Here is a 21,350-nt window from a genome sequence, read left to right as displayed (position 1 = left end):
TGCCTCTGGCACACTGCCCCCTCTCACATCCCAACTTGCTCCCAGACTCTGTATCCCCATTACACCCTCTCCCACAGGCCGGAGTCCTGTCCTGCACACATACCCTGCCCCATCCTTGCACCTCAATGCCCTGCCCCAGATCACAACCCCTCCTTCACCTAAACTCCCTCTCAAACCCCCCACTTTATCCTGCACCCAGTCTGCTACCCAAAGCACCCACAGGAACCCAACCTCTGTCCCAGACCACTCCCGCACCCACAGAAAAGTGCAGCCCTTAACCACTTACCAAAATCTTGGAATGGCCCCCCACCCCGTCAAAAATTATGACCCACACCGATTCAGAAAATATGCATAAGTCTGAGATGTCATTTTAAATAATCTGAATATGTTATAGTGTTAAGACTTGAAAAATTAAAAGACACTCTTAGTTTAAGCTTCTTTAAGAGTTCAGTCCTGAAAATTAATCTGTACAAGTGAAGACCCACTTGCTCAGATCCAATTAAAACCCTAGAATTTAATATTCTAACCAGATGCTTCTTCCAACTTGTAACAGATTTTACATGCACACTCACACAATCTGTACTACAGAAAACATTGGTGAGTACTATTATAACTACAACAGTGAAAACTAGCTTTAGAAGTTTTTAACTTCACTAAATAGGTACTGTATTCCCTGTGTTATCCTGAAATGAGACTGCTGGAACTGATTTCCATTTTATGCTGTAACAAAATCTTCAGGTTTTAATGTGGCTTTGCTTGTGCTGGTACTGAGTCGTGGATTGGCGGGGGAAAGCCAGCTGAGCACCCGCTTTTTTTTTTTTTTTTTTTTTTAAACATAAGAATGACACTGACAATACACTGCTGTGCTCAAGATATTAGGGGTAAGTGATTTTTGAAGTTTGGTACAAGGTATTTCGAGCCTTCACATACCGATGCAGGGTTGAGGCTTGTGTCCCTGCAAATGGCTGAACTTTTCCAGCGTTTCTTCGTGGTAATAATAGAAGTGAGCTAAATTTTGGAAGTGTAACTTTTAGTTTTCCAACACAGCAATGCTTGACAGGAATCAACCATCCACTGTAATAATACACACAAAGCTGTATACTTCCATGAAAATCATAAGCAGTTAAACAATTAATATTGACATTATGAATGATTTAAGCAAGTGGGACAGATTCACACTTCAGGGAAAATGTCTGTAGCCTCAGGAAGATAATGTTTCAGTTTGAGAATAATTTTTAATGGTTTTGAATGTGCTTAACTTTACACACTCCTAATTTTCAAATAACTGCTTAGATTCTGTACCAATTAATGAAAAAAAAAAAAACCGGAAAAACAGTAATAAGCATGACCATGTCTGTGAATCAAATGCTGGCTATATGCCCTTGAGAAAAAGATAAAATCATGTAATAGCTAAAGTATTAATGTCACAGTTTATACTTTAGTCTTACACTCAGAAGTAAACACTTCTTGAATTAAGAAGTGACAAAATACACTAGAATTCTAACATTCTGTAAGTACTTATGTCCCAACCACCTATCACACACATTATAATCATCGTCATGTATGTAACTGAAGTCTCTACAGCATTCTCCAACTGATTCATTCATTTTACTGCAGTGAATTTAGTTGCATATCAATACAAAAAAAGTCAGTGTTAAGTTTTCATGTGACATTTAGTATCTTCCTTGTTCTCCACAGTCCATGCAAGAGTGTATCAAAAATATTTCCTTACATGTGAAACACACTTCCATATTTTATTTTAAAGAGGCAACTTTTCTACTAATACATTATGCACAATGAAGAGGGGACTATCAAACTCTGACTGGAAGAAGAAAAATTTAAACAGCATGTTCTGAAGAAGCGTGGTAGCCCTCATATGTCATATAAGATTATGGACAATTCACTCAACTGAATTGAGAATTAACAGCAATGTATATGAACTAATGTTTTGGAGAGCTTTATTAATTTTAAAGTTAAATAAGATCTAAAAAGGAATCTGAAAGTTCATAGCTGTTTGATGTAAACTTTGAATATGACACAATTAGAGCTCCAGTAGAATTAAACAATGTATTTACTAATGATTATGTTACAATGTTAATGGTCTGAGTAAGAACTCAGTTAAAAATATTGATTTAATGTATTTTAATTACTTCTGCATGTTTCCACTTCAACATAAAATATGTAAGAAAGTGATGCTCATGTATGATAGCCATTAAGAGCACGAAATACTAAAATAAATACAAGTACCTAGCTAATGTTTTTTAAATATTAAATATCTGTCCAGGGTATGTTTAGAACAAGAAATGGTGCAGTTTCATCCCACCACAACTGCAGTGTACAAAATATATGCAAAATCCTGAGTTCTGTGACTGAATGGAGAAAATACATTACCTGTCCAACATTAATTCAGATCTCAGTTTTAGACATACTCGTGGTTTTATCTAATCATAATCAAAATGAGAAATGCAAGAGTTTTAAGAATTCCAACTTCAGAATTCTAACTGCAGAAATTTAAGATCATGAAAATCTCATAATTTAAAGAAAACTAAGAAGTAAAATTATGAATATACCTATTGAAATACATCTAAATCTGATGCTGTTCTTTACATTAAAGATGAATACAGCTATTCATCCCTGGAACTTGTAAAGTTTCACACAAACATGTTTACATTCGCTTACATTTGAATGTCATTTATTGATAGAAAGGGAATCCATAATCTGATGCACCTTCAGAAGGACAAATTTTGTGGCAAGTTTCCTCTGCATATTTAATATGGTAGCAGACCAATTAAGAACAAGACTACCTCCTATCTTTGGAGTGCACATACAAGGATCTTGTGCACCCTCTGCTGGACATACCACAGCAGTGAACATTCACAAACTGCATGCTCTGTTAAAACTGAAGCTGCTATTGCACTACAGCACCACAAGTTCCCATTATGAACAAAATCAAGGTTCACAAAACATTAAAAAAAATAATCAGGTGTATTTAAAAAGACACATAGGTCTATGGACCAAATCAGAGTAAGCACGCATACTTCCTGACTTCTACCATAAAATCTAACAATTCAAGATGACTGAAGTCTTTCCAAATGCACAGAAAAAAAGAGCAGGCAAGACTATACCCCACAGCACATCATCGTCTACAGATAGAGGGAACAGTTTATTTATAATCTAAATTCAGTAATCCCTCAATTTACATGGGGGCTGGAGATGGGGCCAGTTTTGATTTGCATTTAACTCACATTAATGCAGTCAAGCACAAATCGAAATCGCGCTTCTTGAGGGTTTACTGTTTATGAAAGCTGAAAGAGGAAGTGATATATAGCTCTAAGTAGCAACAACAGAAATCTTGAAAATAAAATTCTTATAAGCTGCTTGCTGCACCTGAAATGAATACTCTGACCCAGGCACAATCCAGCCTTCTTTAAAGCCAATTTGCCTAGCATGCTGATGCTATATTCTGCAGTAAATACAATTTAAAAAAAAAAATCACAAATTCTGATGCAAAACAAGATATAAAATCAAAACATCAACAGATGAGCAAAATTTATCATTTCCAACTTTGAACAACTGTTTTTGTCAACAAAAAAAATCCAAAGGACATCTCCATTTAGTGACATCTTGAGGGCTTACATCAAAAAACTGAAAACTCAAAAAAGTCAGGTTAGGGAAGTGAATAATTTTTTTATGAAAATCAGAAGATTTATTGGACAATTTTCAGGGAAAACTTGATTTCTTCATTGGAAACACTTTCTGGAAAAAAATCAGTAAATCAATAAACAAACAGAATACTAGGTAAGTAATATAGTAATCTTTTAGCCTTATAAGGCATATGGCTAAAGTTTTTAGAACTACAGTTTGTCCAACTTTACTCCTGGTACGTCATGTCAAAAGAGTTTACAGTGTTCATGACAGGATACCAGTTATCTGACTATTAACCATATCTGCTTTTTGAGGGACTATTACATAGAGAGATCCTACCTTTGCACTTCTGGTTTAGAGTTACCTTGTTTAACTAAAAATCACAGAGAACTTTAATAAAAGTAACTTGCAAGTCCCCCCCGCCCCACACACACACTTTAGCCACTAGCCAAAAAAGGCTGCCTAATTAAAATCAGTAGTTCTCAACCTATTCAGCACTGTGGGTCACACATGCAGTTCTCTTGCTCTGTGTTATGTGATCTGCACCCACACAACATACATACTACCTGTATTGTGCTAAACAGCGGCGGACAACCTGTAGCCCATGAGGGTTCTACTAGTGACTTGTGAGGCATTTTGTTTATCACTGCCCACATGCAGAGTTGCCAGATTGCACTAGTTTGTCTGCATAGTTTTCTTCCTACTGGTATTACTAGTCACATACACATAAAGCAAGCGCATAGGAAGTGCTGACTGCATACAACTTTTACTATGAGACCCCAAGGCTCCCGCTGCATCCAGTCATAGGGCTATTATGGTTCAGTCAGCACAACTCACAAATTCCAGGTATAAAAAGTGTAGCTAGCAATACACCTCAGAAGACCATCCACGTTATAATCTTACAGACCACTGAGATGATCAAAGACCACTTATGCAGCCCACTCACTAGCTAGGTTGCCCATCACTGGTCCTGAGGATGTCACCTTGGCTGCAGCAGCATCTGGCCTGGGATGTGAGCAGCCTATGGGATGCAGATTGAAAACTACTCATTTACATGCTTCTCAGGGTCACTAACTTGATAGTTTAAATTAGCCACTCTTCTGAGGTGTACCTTAATTTAGGGTTGCCATATAGTAGCAGAGAAGCGTACATTTGTGTACATCTGATTCCTGAAGCAAACATATCTATAAACAGTCAGTTTTTTAATATTAGTAAGAATAAGCCACTTATACAGTGACTTTATTTTCTGAAAGTATGCTTGGATTTTTTTTTTATACTTCTGCAAGTATACAGTGCTCTCATGTCACTTTCCATAGCTAACAATAGTTTCCCTATTGAACCTTGAGAGTGTGTTGAGATCAGTGGTTTATAGAATGTCATTGACTAATTATCAGTTGGAAATGGGGATGAGGATTAAGAAAGGTTACAACATGTAAACGCTAACATAAAATATTCTACCTTGAAGAATTAGGTAGGGCAACCATCTCTCCCTGAGTCCTAGGGAAGCAGCAGGGGCAGGGCAGCCACCCATGCTCCCCCGAGGCTCGGAGAAGTGACTCCTGCCAAAAGCTGTGCCTGGGCAGCTGCTGGTGGAAAAGAACAGTGGGGGAGTGCTGAAATATGGGACAATTAGTGCCTTGTAAAAAAATAAGTAGGGACACCTTTTTGACATCCCTCATACAGAACTGTCCCACCCAATAGAGGATGGATGATCACCCTAGGATTAAGAGTCTGCTTTCTGTCTTGTGTATCAGTATCAATGCACACTCAGGTGATAAATGAACTCAGCAACTGAAATGTTTGCAGATTTGTGAGCACCAATGTTCATCTTTTTCAATAGACCCTAAGGATTTACTCTGTTGGCAAGTTTCCTGAATGACTTTCAAAAGGACAAATACCACATAATTTTAGGCTCTGACTGTCACACATCATTTAAAAAAGTGTTGGAAATTCCATGAAGTATATTCTGTTTATAATATCTCAACCAACCAACTCAATACAGTTATACTATCACAGAAAGTTAGTTTTAATGCCTGAATTTTACTTAAAATGGATGTAGTTTACCATCTAAAGTATTTGGGCATATTTCCATTCAGCTGTACACACAGCCTTTGTGTTCTTACTTTAAGATAAGTTGATGTTTTCTTGGACAACCTATTCATGAGAAAAAGCCTTTGCAAAGCCTGGGTGTTGGGAATAGGACAATTAACTCTTTAGCACAGCCGTTCCCAACCTCTTCCAGATGGGGACCCATTTTGACAATTTGGGAAGACTTGGTGTCCCAAGTCAATTCAAAAAGGGGCAGGAGGGGAAAGAATGGGCAGTGCCATAACTAGCTAATTTTGTGCCTGAGGCAATAATATAAAATTGTGCTTCCTCATGTTTGTACATTAACAGCTATTCCATAAAAAGGGAAAATACATTAATAAAATAATAACTCTATTATAGTTTATTATTTTATTATTACATTTAAATAAGTTGTGGTGGGGGAAGACATCCTCAAACTGCTCCCCTCAGCCCCCAGATTAAACCCCACACTCTGAGGCAGGAGAGGCTAGGAGAGAGTCACAAACAAAAAATGACAACTGAGAAATCAGCTACATGGCGGGGGGAGGGGAATGGGGAGGATGAAAATTTCTGCCAGAGACTAAGAAGTGGCTTGCCTGGGATCCCTATGAATATCAAAGACATGGAAGCAGTCTTTGTAACGTGTAAGGCAGGGGGTCCATCTTTTTTTTTTAATGGGGGCCACGGGGCAATTTTTTATATGTTGCAATGGCTAAACACAAAATAGCCCCAAGCCACCACCAACACCCCAACCCCACCCTTAGGTCCCCCCAGCAGCCCCCAACCGCCCCAAGCTTAAACACCCCCAGAAGTCCCAAACTGCCCCCAGACTTAGAACCCCCCAGCAGCTCTAAACCACCCCCCAGGATTAAAGACCCATAAGCCCCAAACTGCCCCCACCTTAGAACCCCCCCAGCAGCCCCAAATTGCCCTCAGTCTTAAACCCCTCAGAAGCCCCAAACCACGCTCAGCCTTAGACCCCCGCCCCAACCCGCAGCCCTACACAGCCCCTGCCTTAGACACTCGCCCCACCCCCCACAGTCTCTTCAGCTCTCCAGCGTTCCTGCTCACAGCAGGTAACAGTTGTTAAAACCAGTTAACTCATGTGTTAAGCTTTCAGCACCTAGGCACAAGGTAATTCCTATCTCCAGTGATAGAGATAGCTGCTGGAGACAGCAGCATTAAGGAACTGCAAATGGCTTCTTTAAGAGCCACATGCAGCTTGGAGCTGCCCAGCTGGCAACCCTTAACAAATCTAATCACGACCTATGTTGGGGTCACAACCCATAGGTTGGGAATCTCTGCTTTAGCACCAAAGAAAGTCAGCAATAGTAAGCAGCTTGACAAAGCTCTCTACATATTCAGTACAACTAGGAAGAGCTAAGCAAACTTAAGATACCCATTCTGAAAAGTGGTCTTCACACAAGCATTCAACTAGAGTGCGCACATGGATGGAATCATGATTGACGAATGTGGATGTTCAAACATTTGCAGCCCAAATTAAGTAAACATTGATTTTCATCTGTCCTAAAATGTTTTAGTTCTCTTCTCCAATAAAGACAGAAGGGTACACCATCCTACTGATGCCTTTGGCATATCATGACATAAATTAAAGCATCTGTCTCACTTTAAGGTAGCTGGGGACACAGAAGGCTAATGAAAGCCTTCAAAGCTTTAATTTATAGAGACTATCATTAGATAGGCTTAACAGGAAGGGGATAGAAAGAAGAGAAGAAATTAGAAGCTAGGGAATATATGCATGCAGCCATATGGATAGAAAAAACATGGAGTATGTTGAAGTAGAAAAAGTACTCAACCAGTTGCAGTAAAGCCCATAAACCCAACAGATGCACTGGAGCTACAATGGTCTGATTCTCCTCTGCATAATACTGCTAGGCTTCACAGAGCTTTGCCCCTTGGAGCCTATCCACTCTGCTGGCTTCTCCTGTAATGCTCTGAAAGCAAACTGGGCAGAGGACCAAAAGAGTTCCGAAGTCCTGCCTACCTCAACTGGTTCTAATAGCTCAGCAAAAGTCAATCATGTATCAATGATACTCATGCACAAAAAGAAATGATTGATACAAAGTGACAGGAGCAAAACAATGGCAAATGAAATTCCTATTTCCCAGCCAGAAATAAGTTATGGACTGAGGAATTGTAAAAAAACGTAATAGCAACCCTTTTAATGTCTGTCTATTGTGCCAACAGAAAAACTCTACAACGAGGTCATTCCAGTAACACTTACCTATTTGTACTTGTTCTGGCTGGCTAAGTGACACAAATGCTGATGTATCATCAATCCAAGATACCTGAATATTACCTGAAAATACAGATAAAACAAGAATCACCATAACAGTTATGACCTTTCACATAGCCTAACAGGCTCACTCTGTATACCTAGTGCCATCAGATGGATAAAGACACATGCCTCATAACACCTAGAGTTTGGGATGCTTAAATCCATTTAGATCTTACTGTAGCGCAGCATTTCCCAAACTGTGTTCAATGGAACACCAGTGTTCCACACGATGTGAATAGGTATTCTGTGATAAAAAATTGATACTAGCAATATTTTTCTTTCTAAAATATTAAATAAGAAATTATGTATCAAAAATGGTAAGGTGCTTGAATAGTGTTTAGATTGTAGATATATTAATACTTATAACATATTCATACTACTTAATAAAATAATGTGTTTATTATCAAACCCAGTGTAAATAATTGTTACCTGGGGCAGGTGAGGGAACAAGGCAATACATATCTCTCACTGATAAAGGGGACGCAATTATGAGCGTTCATAGCATGAAACTTTCACACAGAGTAAGATGAAATTACCTGAGGTTTTATCCCATTGGAGCTGTACACAGGGGCTGCATCAAGGCCCTGTGGCTAAGGCTACAACTACTACTACTACTACTACTACTTAAACCTGGTACTCCACGTGGAGCATAGGTTATCTACAAGTCTCTCCCACGTTACTCTGTCTTGGGACAAAACTTCGAGCTAGCTCCAGGAGTATCCCAGTTGTTATCTTTCAATCTCGTAGACCTTCTCCACGTAGTCCAAGGTCTTCCTCTTTTGGGTTTTCCTTAAGGTTCCACATGAGAGCTTGACATACTATGCTGGATTATGGTTTTCTGAGGGTGTGCCTAGCCATCCCCACTTTCTTCTCTTGCTTTAAATGTGAATTGATTCTTGTGCTGCTCTGTCCCAAAGCTTCTCATTTGTGACAAAGTCTTGCCATTTGATGTGAAGGATGTATCTCAGGCATCTGTTTATGAATGCCTGTAGCCTGTGATTTGAAGACTTTTTAGTATGCCAGCTCTCACATCCATACAGGAGCACGCTCTTCACATTTGTGTTGAAGAGCCACAGTTTTGGCTTTATTATTTATTATTAATTATTATTATTATCATCATATTTATATATTTATAAATTATATATATATATATATATTTTATTATTATTATTATTATTATTATTTATGAACTCCATATGGGACGGAGAGTCTTGAATGCAGCTGCTGCTTTCCCTATCCTGGCACTGATATCCTTATTTGTTCCTCCACCTATGCCCATAATACTCCCCAAGCAAGTGAACTGCTCCACATCTTCCAAGTCATCCCCTCACTGTATGATTGTGGTGGTGATGGACCGATTGATCCTCATTGTCTTTGCCTTTTCCTTGGTAATGCTCAATCCAGTCATTCAGGCAGTTTTGTCTAGTGTTACGACTTTTTCTTCCATGCTTTCATGTTGGTTGTAAAAAAGGTCAACATCGTCAGCAAAATCTATATCCTCTAGCTGTTTGAAAAGCGTCCACTGAATGCCTCGTTGATGGCCATCTGTTGTCCTATTCATAATCCAGCTCACTGAGACCAAGAACAGGAAAGGTGACAATAGGCACCCTTGTCACACTCTCGACAATTTGCTGAAGGGATTTTGTCAAGACACTATTGTGAACAACTTGGTATGTTGAGGGGTCATGCACTGAATGAATCAAGTTAATAATTTTGGATAGGATACTCTGGTGTTGCAGCAGTTTCCACAAATGGTGCGTCTACACTAGCCGACTACTTCAAAGTAGCCAGCACAACGTTGAAATAGCACGTGTTGCATCTACACGCACCCTGTGCTATTTCAATGTTGAAATTGACATTAGGCGGCAAGACGTCGAAATCGCTATTCCCTTCCAAAGATGGGAACAGTGCCCTTCTTCAACATTCAACAGCGAAGTAGGGCTTGTGTAGACGATCTACATCTCGCTACTTCGAAATAGCGGAGTCCTCCATGGCAGCCATCAGCTGAGGGGTTGAGAGACGCTCTGTCCAGCCCCTACGGGGCTCTACAGTCCCCACACGCAGCAGCCCTTAAAGCACCATGGACCTGGATTTCCTGTGGCAGGAAGCTGAGAGCATGCAGGCAGCAGCACACACGTGCTAGCCCTGCACGCTTTCCAGAGGCCCCGATCTACACTGCCACCAGCCATGGCATTGAGCCAGCCCCCAGAGGGCCCCCAGGGCTCCCCTCCTGAGGGGACCCAGGCACCCCTGGCAGGCAAGCGGGGGGCCAAAAAGAGGCGGGGCCCCTCCTGGTCAGAGACTGAGCTCTGAGACCTGCTGGGGCTCTGTGGTGAGGAGGAGGTACTCCACGTGATGGGGAGCAAGTGGCGGAAAGGGCCTGATGACCTGGGATCACCCTGCCTGCGCTCCGGATCACATCTGGAGTAAGGTGAAGGAGTTGCGGCAGAAGTATGCCTGGGCCTCAGCCAGCCGATCTGGAGCCGCCCCCACCGCTTGCCCCTACTACAGGGAGCTCAGAGCCATTCTGGGCCCCCGGGACACCTCCTCCTCCCCCCCTGCCCCCCAGCCACCCTTGACACCAAGCCCAATGAGCCCCAGCAGGCCTCGCAGCCAGAGTCCAGCCCAGAGGCCAGACTCGCACCCCGGGGCCCACCCCAGGAGCCACCCCTCAGGACAGCGGAGGAGGGGTCCAGCAGTGAGGGAGGGAGCTCCTCATAGACCTCCCTTCCTACAGCACCAGCCGGGCGTCCACACACCGGGGTTCCCCCGACCACAGTAATGGATGGTCACGCACGTGCCCCATAGGGCACACACCCATGGGCCACAGAGCCAGGGCACCAGGCCACAGGGTGGGAGCCTCACTCACGCCCAGTGGACCCTGACCCACAACCGCCCAGACACAGCACAGTCCCAGGACGGCAGCACGGCTATCAGAGCCCATCAGCACCCGCGCCCATGGACAGCACTGTGCCCTAACCTCAGGGGCGGGGGGACCACGCAATGGGGACAGCCAACAGGGACATCACACCCACTGACAGGGACAGAGACCCAGCACCCAAGGGGAGGCAGGGGGAATGGGCCATGGGCCAAGGCACAGTACTAACAGCCGTCCCCTCCCTCTCTCCCTCTCTGCAGCTGCACCATCTGACGCCCCAGGCAGCCAGGCACCCTCCGTTGTCCCCAACAGCCCGCTGGAGGTCAGCCACCACCAGTGCCTGGAGACACCCCCAAGGCCAGCGGGACGGTCCCGCCACCGCCGCACCCTGGGGATGGCCCCCGTGAACCCCCAGCTCCTGGCGGCTCTCCAGCGGCAGATGGAGGCGGCTGAGGAGAGACACCGCTTTGACCAGGAGGAGTCCCCCTGGCTCTGGGTGGTGTGGGAGGATTTCATGGGGGTCTTCTGGGATGTAGCCGGGTCAATCCAGGAGGCTGTCATCTGGTTCCCGCCCCCCACTCCACCTGATACTCCCCCTGCCTCGCCACCTACTGCCCCACCTGCCTCGCTGCCTGCCAGCCCCTCAGGACTGGCGCCCACTGGGGCTGAAGACTGGCCAGTGGAGGCATCCCGGCCATAGTTGCTGGTCCTCCCAGCCGGCCACACCGGGGACCACAGACAAGTGGGGGGTGTCGCGAGAGGTACCCGCCGGGGGTTGCGCCCCTCTACCCCCACACCCCAGACTGATGGGCCAACAGCTGAGCCATCTGCCAGGCCCCCATTTGTATATAGTTGTCCCCCTTGTATGTTGGTTGTAGCTTTTGTTGTGAACATGAAACAGTTAGCAGTTTTCCAAAAATCACAGTTTTATTTTCCAAAGGATGTGTGCTTGTTGGGGGCGGTGTGCAGGCAGTGCAGGCTGTGCGGGGGGGGGGGGGGGGGGGGCGGTGTCCTCTGAGGAAGGCCAGGGAGGTGCTCAGGGGTCTCCCTGATTGAAATGGGCCCACAGAGCCTCGCGGACCCTTACCCCCTTGTGGTGGGCCTGGAGGCTGGGTGCAGCAGCCGGCTGGGGGAAGCCCATGCTGGCATCGACCACCCACCCCTGGATGAAGGCCTCCCCCTTGCTCTCGACAATGTTGCGGAGCGTGCAGCATGCGCCCACAACCTGGGGGATGTTCTGGAGGCTGACATCCAGGCGGGCAAGGAGTCACCACCAGCGGCCCTTCAGGCAGCCGAAGGTCCTCTCCACCACCTGGCGGGCATGGTTCAGGTGGGCATTGAACCACTCCTGGCTGGCATTGAGGTGGCCAGTGTACAGGCACATGAGCTAGGGCTGGAGAGGGTAGGCTGCATCTGTCACGAGGCAGAGGGGCACGGTGGTGTCCCCCAGAGGGATCTCCCTCTAGAGGATGAAGGTCCCCGCCTCCAGCTGGCGGCACAGGCCTGAGCTCCTAAAAACACAGGCGTCGTGTGTGCAGCCGGGCCAGTCCACGTACACATCCTGGAAGCGGCCCCAGCTGTCCACCATGGCCTGCAGGACCACGGAGTGGTAGCCCCTGCGGTTGATGTATCTTCCTCCGCTGTGGTCCAGGGCACAGATGGGGATGTGGGTCCTGTCCAGGGCCCCGAAGCAGTTCGGGAACCCCATGGCAGTGAATCCGGTGACGGCTGCGTCCAGGTCCCCGAGTCAGACGATGCTCTGGAGCAGCATAGCATTGAGCACGCAGACCACCTGTGGGGAGGCAACGCAGGTGCCCATGAGGGTGTACATGGTGCTCCAGGGCCCTCCCCTCCAGCCCCCCTCCCGGGCACCTCTCCAGTTACCCCCCCACCCAGCCCCTCCTTCCCAGGCACCCTTCCCTCCCCAGCCCCACCCCCCCCAGTGGGTGCACACCCGGGCCTCCTTACCTCCATGACAATGGCCCCAACTGTGGCCTTTCCCACTCCAAACTGGTGTCCCATGGAGCGGTAGCTGCCTGGAGTGGCCAGCTTCCAGATGGCTACAGCGACCCTCCTCTTGACGGGGAGAGCGCGCCACATCTGTGTGTCCTGGTGCCTCACTGCGGGGGTGAGCCACTGGCAGAGCTCCAGGAAGGCGCATGCGGAAGTTCTGCAGCCACTGGTCATCATCCCACTCCTGCATGACCATCTGCTCCCACCACTCAGAGCTGGTGGGGTAACTCCAGGGGCAGGGGAGCAGCCAGCGGGGGCGGAAGAGGGGACCCCGGTGGTCAGGGGCATCCCTGTCTGTCCCCAGGGAGGACTTCTGTGGCAGGAACCACTGGGTGGCTTCCCGGGCAGCACCTAAGCAGGGTGCTTGCCCCCTAGATGACTACCTGGAGGGCCTCCTCCTTCTGCTGCTGCTGCTGGAGGTCCAAAGCTGCTGTGACTTGGTCTGCAAGAGTGTGGAGAGTACCCTGCAGACCTCATGCTGTGCAGGCCAGGTATGTCTGGGAGGGGCCCTTTAAAGGAGCGGCTTGCTGTTGACCCAGAAGGGCTAGTCCAGCCTGTGACCCCGTCCGCAGGCTTTCCTGGCCCCTTATTTTGATGGGGAGCACTTGTGTGCGTGGACACTCCGTGTCTCCTTCCGGGGCAGCGCCTTTCGACGTTCCCTGTCGCTACTTCGACGTTGAACATCGACAGCACCAGCCCTGGGGGACATGTAGACGATACAAGTCGAAGTAGCCTATTTCGATGATCTTACTTTGAAATAGGCTACTTCGATGTAGTGTGCTAGTGTAGACGTAGCCAAAGAGTCTCTATCAACTCTGCCAAAGGCTTTTTCAAGGTCTATAAAGGTTATGTAGAGGGGAGAGTTCCACTCGAGCAACTGTTCTGTGATGACGCTGAGTTGCTACTTGGTTAGTTCAGGATCTCTTGCTTCAGAAGCCGGCCTGCTCCTGAGCTGTCTATCAATTTTTGTCTTCAGTCTCTCCACGAGAACCCTATTGAACACTTTTCCTGGTATAATCAGTAACATGATGCGCCCCTCCTGTGCGTGCATTTCTTTCAGGTTGCCTTTCTTTGGAAGCTTGATACGGTAGCCATGTTTCCAGTCTTGTGGGATTTCTTCTGTGACCCAAGTTTTTCCAAATAGACTACATATCATGTTGACTGATGTCTCTCTACTTGCCTTGATTGCTTCTGTGGGGATGTTGTCTGGACCGGGGCTTTTCCACTTTTCAGATGGGCAATGGCTTTTCTGATTTTTTCTTTTGTAGATCTGCTACTGTTAATTTGCAGTGAAATATTTTCAGGTGGTAACTCAGGAGGTTCCACGTGGGCAGGGCAGTCCAGTAGCTCTTCAGAGTGTTCCTTCCACCTACTGAGCTGCTCACTTGGGTTTGCTAGCACACACCTCTCCTTATCCTGTACTGACTGATCCACTGTATACCATGACCCAACTAGCTTCCATGTGATGTTATAGAGCTTTCAAGTTTCTCTGTCCTGCAGCTTGTTCACTTGTTGTGCAAGGTTTTCCACAGAGATCTTTTTGTCCTATTTTATAGCCTTTTTAAATTCTTCATTGTCTTCTGAGTACCATCTCTGAGCTTCCACTTTGGCTGCTCTTTTTTTGCTGTTGACTGCTGCTTTTCTGTCTTTTTGTTCCTTCACTTTTCTCAGTTTCTGCTGTGATCCATTCTTTGTGATGCCTTGTCCTCTTTCCCAATGTTTTATCACAGGTTTCTTTCCAGGCTGCTTCGGTGTGTTCCCAAATTTGTTCAATGGTAGCATCCTTCAGGATGAGATTTGCCAAAAGTGCATACCTGTTGCACAGCTCCACTTGGAAACCAGCTCATCTGTAAATCCTTCAGCTGCTCCACAATGAATCTTAATCCTGACCTGGTCACTTTTGTGGTTTTAACCATGAGCAAATAGTGGTCTGAACCTTCATCTGCTCCTCTTCTAGCACGGACATCCTGCATTGATCTTCTGAAAGAACTGCTGATAGAGATGTGATCAATCTGGTTTTCTGACTGGTGGTCCAGTGAAACCCAAGTGACCTAATGGATCTTTTTGTGTGGAAAAACACCACCACCTATCACGAATCTCTTGAAGGAACAAAACTCACAAGCACTCTCCATTTCTCCATTTTCATTCATGTTGCTTAGGCCTTGTTTCCCCATGGTCTGTTCTCTGCCTGTATTTAAGCTTCCAATTTTCACACTGAAGTCACCATCAAAATCAACATATTCTTCTTTGCTTTCTGGTTCAGCACAATTTTCAGGTTCTCATAGAAGTCTGGTTTTACATTACTCAGCTACTTCATTGGTTGATGCATAACACTGCACAATGAGTACCTTTCATGATGATGCATGATGATACTGCTGTCCACTCCATTAAAGCACCAGATGCCTCTCTTGATAACATAAAGCCTACCCCTTCTGTGTGTGGTGCACCCTCTTCTTTATGTCCTCAATAGATGAGGGTTTCACCTGTTGCCAGGCATAACTGCCCAAATTGTGTCCATCTTGTCTCACGGGCTACATCTACACGTGAAGCGTACATTGAAATAGCTTATTTCGATGTAGCAACATCGAAATAGTCTATTTCGACGAATAACGTCTACACGTCCTCCAGGGCTGGCAACATCGACGTTCAACATCGACGTTGCGCAGCACCACATCGAAATAGGCGCTGCAAGGGAACGTCTACACGCCACAGTAGCACACATCGAAATAAGGGTGCCAGGCACAGCTGCAGACAGGGTCATAGGGTGGACTCAACAGCAAACCGCTCCCTTAAAGGGCCCCTCCCAGACACAGTTGCACTAAACAACACAAGATCCACAGAGCCGACAACTGGTTGCAGACCCTGTGCATGCAGCATGGATCCCCAGCTGCAGCAGCAGCAGCCCTGGGCTAAGGGCTGCTGTACACGGTGACCATAGAGCCCCACAGGGGCTGGAGAGAGAGCGTCTCTCAACCCCTCAGCTGATGGCTGCCATGGCGGACCCCGCAATTTCGATGTTGCGGGACGCGCAACAACTACATGGTCCCTACTTCGATGTTGAATGTCTAAGTAGGGCGCTATTCCTATCCCCTCATGGGGTTAGCGGCTTCGATGTCTCACCGCTTAACGTCGATGTTAACATCGAAATAGCGCCCAACACTTGTAGCCGTGACGGGCGCTATTTCGAAGTTAGTGCCGCTACTTCGAAGTAGCGTGCACGTGTAGACACGGCTACACAAGCCCAAAACTGCAAGCTTGTGCTGTATCATCTCTGCTGCAATATTCCCAACTTGACACATGGTCCACACATTCCATGTACCAAACTGGGTGATTGTTACAGGTGACAGAAGAGTCACCTGTGGGACAGCTTCCTTTCAGCTTTCCCTGCCATGCATCACACTATGTCTGAGGGGATTGTCAGCTCCTCCCAAGACTATGTGTAGTTGTAGGTTTCTTTGTAGATGTTTCTGTAACTTTTACTTTTTATGGATGTGGTTGTTAACCCTGAACCAACCCCTTTTACCTTGGGGAGAGGTGATTCAAATTTGGCTGGTCTCTACCCTTTGACCTGTCCAGTTTGGGTGACTCTTCCAGGAGCTGTAGCTCCCACTGGCAAAGCTCTCCTGGTCCTTGCGACATACAAGTCACCTCACCATGACAAGGAATGGACCATGAGCTAGAGACTGCATCTACACTACCAGATAAATTCGATTTTATTATTCAATTTTACAATGCTGGGTTTTATAAATTAGATTTTGAGTATCCTCACTTCCCCACAAAGTCAGGTAAATGTTGCCACACTGAATGGCCAAACATCAACTGTTACTGCAGCACACTGTGGAAACCTACCCCACAGTTCAATCAGCTACACGTTCTGCGCCCTCACTACGGGCCCCACAATACCCCTACCGCTGGTGGCTCTCATCCTGCTGCCTGGTTCCTGGGTCCCTGCAGCTTGGGGGAGCTGGGAAACTTGTGGGAGCCAGATGCAACAGCACCAGGCCAGTGCGAGGGAACCGGGAGCCAAGTGCAGGGGTGCCAGTCAGCCTCTGGAGGCTAATGAATTCAATTCAAAGACACTGCACTTCCACACTAGCCTTCACTCAAACTTTTAAATTTGAACTTTATGCTACATGCAGCCAGTTTCAACGATGTTCTATCGATAATAGTGCTCCCTAAATCAAGCTAATGGTATTTACAGTGAAGACAGTCACTTGGTACAATTGAGCTAAGTGTCTTTGAATTTATCTGGTAGTGTACATGTAGCTTGAGCCGTCCCAAAGCAGAGTTACACATGTACTGAGAATAGCTCAGCTGTGCTCTGTTATCCCAACTCTGTGCCTTAGTGGGAGACACTAGAGCTTCTGGCTCAGCAGGACAGCATGGTGGAGTGTCCCAGAGTGCAGGTAGGCAGACTCATAGAATCATAGGGCTAAAAGGGACACCAGGAGGCCATCAAGTCCAGCCCTCAGCCTAAAGCACGATGAACCCCAACTAAATCATCCCAGCCAGGACTTAGTCAAGCCAGGACTTAAAACACTCTAGGGATGGGTTGAACTTCATCAAATTTCTTTTGCCCCAGTATTCCAATTTATCTAGGTCGCTCTGGACCCTATCCCTACCCTCCAATTTATCTACCTCTCTCCCTAGCTTAGTGTCATCTGCAAATTTGCTGAGGGTGCAATCCATACCCTCATCCAGGTCACTAATAAAGATGTTGAACAGTACCAGCCCCAGAACTGATCCCTGCGGCACTCCACTGGAAGTCAACCATCAACCAGACATTGAGCTATTGATCACTACTCTTGCGGCTCACCAACTCTCGGGGTAACTAATTCCAGTGCTGCGCCACTCTCCTGGTGAAATAATTTTTCCTAAAATCCAAACTAGACCTCTCCCATTGCAACTTGAGACCATTACTCCTTGTTCTACCATGTCACTACTGAGAACAGCTTATTTTCATCCTCTTTAGAGTGCCCCCCCACACCCCTGAGGAAGTTGAAGGTTACTATCAAATCACTTCTCACTCTTCTCTTCTGCAAACTACAGACGCCTAGATCCCTCAGCCTGTCCTCATAGGTCATGTGCTCCAGCCCCTTAATTATTATTGCTGCCCTCCACTGGACCTGCTCTTATGCATCCACATCGCTCCAATACTGGGAGGTCCAGAACTGGATGCAATACTCCAGATGTGGCCTCACCAGTGCCAAATAAAGGGAACAATAACTTCTCTAGATCTGCTGGAAATGCTCTTCCTAAAGCACCCCAATATGCCATTAGCCTTCTTCGCTGCAAGGGCACACTGTTGACTCATACCCAGCCTCTCATCCACTGTAATCCCTAAATCCTTTTCTGTTGTACTTAACCAGTTGACCCCGGCCTATAACAATGCTTGGGATTCTTCCATCCTATGTGCAGAGTGCACTTGTCGTTATTGAACTTCAAACTCCTTTTGGCCCAATCCTCCAATTTTTCTAGGTCACTCTGGACCCTATCCCTACCCTCCAATGTATCTACCTCTCCCTCTAGCTTAGTGTCATCTGCAAACTTGCCGAGGTTGCAATCCATACCCTCATCCAGGTCATTAAGAAACATGTTGAATAATACCAGCCACACAACTGATTCCTGCAGCACCTTCACTGGAAGCTGACTATCAATCAGACATTGAGCCATTGATTGCCTGACCGTCTAGCCAGCTTTCTGTCCACCTTGCAGTCCATTTATACAATCCATGCTTCCTTAACTTATGGGCAAGAATACTGAGGGAAACTGTACCAAAACCTTTGCTAAAGTCAAGGTGCATGATCATATCTATTGACCTTCCCCTGTTCACAGGGCCAGTTATCTCATCATAGAACTAATTAGATTGGTCAGGTAACGACTTGTTCTTTGCAAATCCATGTTGGCTACTCTTGAGGACTTTCCCCTCTTCCAAGTGCTTCAAAATAGATTCCTTGAGGATCCCCTCCATGATTTTTCTAAGGACTGAGATAAGACTGACAGGTCTACTGGGGACAGAGGTAAGACTGACCAGTCTATAGTTCCCTGGATTGTCTTTCTTTCCTTTTTTTAAAGATGGGCAATACATTTGCCTTTTTTCAGTCATCCAGCATCTCTCCCAATCTCCACGAGTTTTCAAAGGTAATGGCCAAAGGTTCTGCAATGACATTTGCCAATTACCTTAGTACCCTCGGATGCATAAAATCTGAACCCATGGATGTGTGTATGTCCACCTTTTCTAAATAGCCCTTAACCTGTTCTTACCCCTCCATTATGGCTGACCAAATTTTTTATTCTTTAATTTGCAAATTAAATACTGTACTACTGAGTGGCTAGCTGTTTAGGATGCAAATTACAACAGTCTGAAGACCCTAAGAAGGATAATTGATCCAATATGGGTTCTGATAGCCCCAAACTATATAACAGTTTCTAGCTCAGGACTTTCATACCAATAAAGTTAAGCACCCTGTAAACAAAACTTATTACTTAAGTGCAAATTCTTTGAAGTTATATTTATACTACATGGTATTTCAGGATCTTCATTACTCTAATAATCCAGAACGCTTCAGGAACGTTCATCCTGTAATAATCTGTTAACCTTACACTATCTGGAAGAGATGTCTTCCTGGCCAATTTAACCCTGCTCCGAACACATGTTAAAACAGTTTATTGCATCAATGACATCAGGCAGTATCTTTTTTTCAATTTGGTTTAAGTGATTACAATAAAATCATATTTGCTTATTTCATTAGCATCCAGTTGAATGGTCATGTCACATCCCTCAAGAATTCTTGCATTTGCATGCATTGTCTTTCTACGGTTTTGCCCTGCATTACTGGATTCTAACCCAACAGTTACTCACATTCCTTGATACTTGTTCATTTCACCATCTTTAATTCATCAGTACCAGGGATGTTAAGAGATACTAGGTTAAATATTATCAAGGAACGAACATAGTCTGCAATCCAAAGTCAGTGAACCCCAAAAGGAATTCCTCATGTCGATCAGAGAGTCCATGCAAAGAAGTTTGCTCATATTTGAGCTGACCTCTGATTAAGATTATGTTAACTGAAGAGAAATGGGCTCATAGAAGCAGAAGAGAAGAACAAGCTAGGACATTTAGCAAATATGGTAATCATTCTTAATAAGTATGGTGAAAGGATAATAGGTGTCTATTTTTCAGACAGCTGTGCTGCAAATAGAGTCTTTAGGAAAAAACATAACCAGATGCCAACTGACGTAGGGCAACACCAAGCCAAATTTTTGACATTCAGTAGCAGGAGACGGTTAAGCCAGGAGAGTTCTCTGTTCTGGGACATCTAAAACAGGACAAATGTCTTATACAATCAGAGAAGTAATGTTTGACCTTACCCTACGAAGTCACAAGTTGGCCAACAGATTTCTTCCCATTAAAAGTCTACACTTCCACTTTTAAGGGAAGAATAAATTTGTTTTTAGAATTAATTTTACCCAAGTGGCAGTAGATGAGACTTAAATCCAACACTTCTGAGGAAAAAATGCCATATTAATATTTGGTCTCAATATTTTAGTTTTTAAATTTCTTTTCCTTTATTAAAATTGTGACAACTCAGCATATTGCACTACAATCCCTTAATTAATAATAAACTATTCAAGCAATATGCGTGGGAGGATATGATTAGACTCTCCATTTCCATATTAAAGACTGGCTGACAACCATATAGGTCATTCTGAAGCTGCAAGAAACTTCTGGACATCTTCTCCCAGGACACTATGAACATTTGAAGGCTGTATCTTGTGGTCGGGGGTTAATGCAGGTACTTTAACAGCATCTGCTGGTGAAGTAACTGAGAAAGGTTAACAGAAACTATACAGTCCAGCTTTCTGGATGGAGGACAGAGAGAGAAGATAGCAAAAACAGATAGAAGAGGGTGGTCAAGACATCTATCCTCAGTTTGCAGTGGAAAGGAAAGGCCAGAAATGCTCAGAGCAGAAGGAGAATGGGAAACTTTAAAGTGACCTGCACATAGAATCATAGGGTTGAAAGAGATATCAGAGGTCATCAAGTCCAACCTTTGCTGAAAGGAAGACAAATCCCACATTTGCTAAAATGTTATTTCATAAAATTTCCTTTAAAGATTTTTAAAGCCTTTCTAAAATTTTGTTCGGACCTGCTGAACTCCTCTAGAGTACAGCAGTCCCCCGAGTTACGTGAGGGTTGCGTTCCTGTGCACCCTTGCATAACTTGAATTTCACGTAAGTGGGCGAGGGAAACCAGGCAGCAGCCTGGCTCCCAGCTCCCCTAGCCTTGTGGGAACCAGACATAGCTTCTCCCCGGCTCCCCCACCTGGGAAGAAACTGCACCACTGTGGCTATCTGACCACCTGGCTCTCTCAGCTGCGGGGGCCTGGCGGGCAGACAGACGCAGAGGCACAGTTTCTCCTAGCTGGGAGAAACCACATTGCAACA

The 21,350-nt window shown here is 45.4% G+C and overlaps 1 protein-coding gene across 3 annotated transcripts in view; it reads right to left on the bottom strand.

Moving 5' to 3' along the window:
- The window catches only part of PARN (poly(A)-specific ribonuclease), a 186,779-nt gene that overhangs the window by 78,005 nt on the left and 87,424 nt on the right, over positions 1 to 21,350 (bottom strand). For all 3 annotated transcript variants that reach the window (XM_075010325.1, XM_075010326.1, XM_075010327.1), the window contains one exon: positions 7,958 to 8,032. In XM_075010325.1, coding sequence (XP_074866426.1) covers positions 7,958 to 8,032 — 75 coding nt within the window. The remainder of the gene's footprint in view (positions 1 to 7,957; positions 8,033 to 21,350) is intronic.

Source organism: Carettochelys insculpta, chromosome 16 (assembly GCF_033958435.1).
Source record: "Carettochelys insculpta isolate YL-2023 chromosome 16, ASM3395843v1, whole genome shotgun sequence".
Lineage (NCBI taxonomy): Eukaryota > Metazoa > Chordata > Testudines > Carettochelyidae > Carettochelys > Carettochelys insculpta.
Note: the sequence above shows the minus strand (reverse complement) of the source record. Positions and strands in the feature narration are given on the sequence as shown.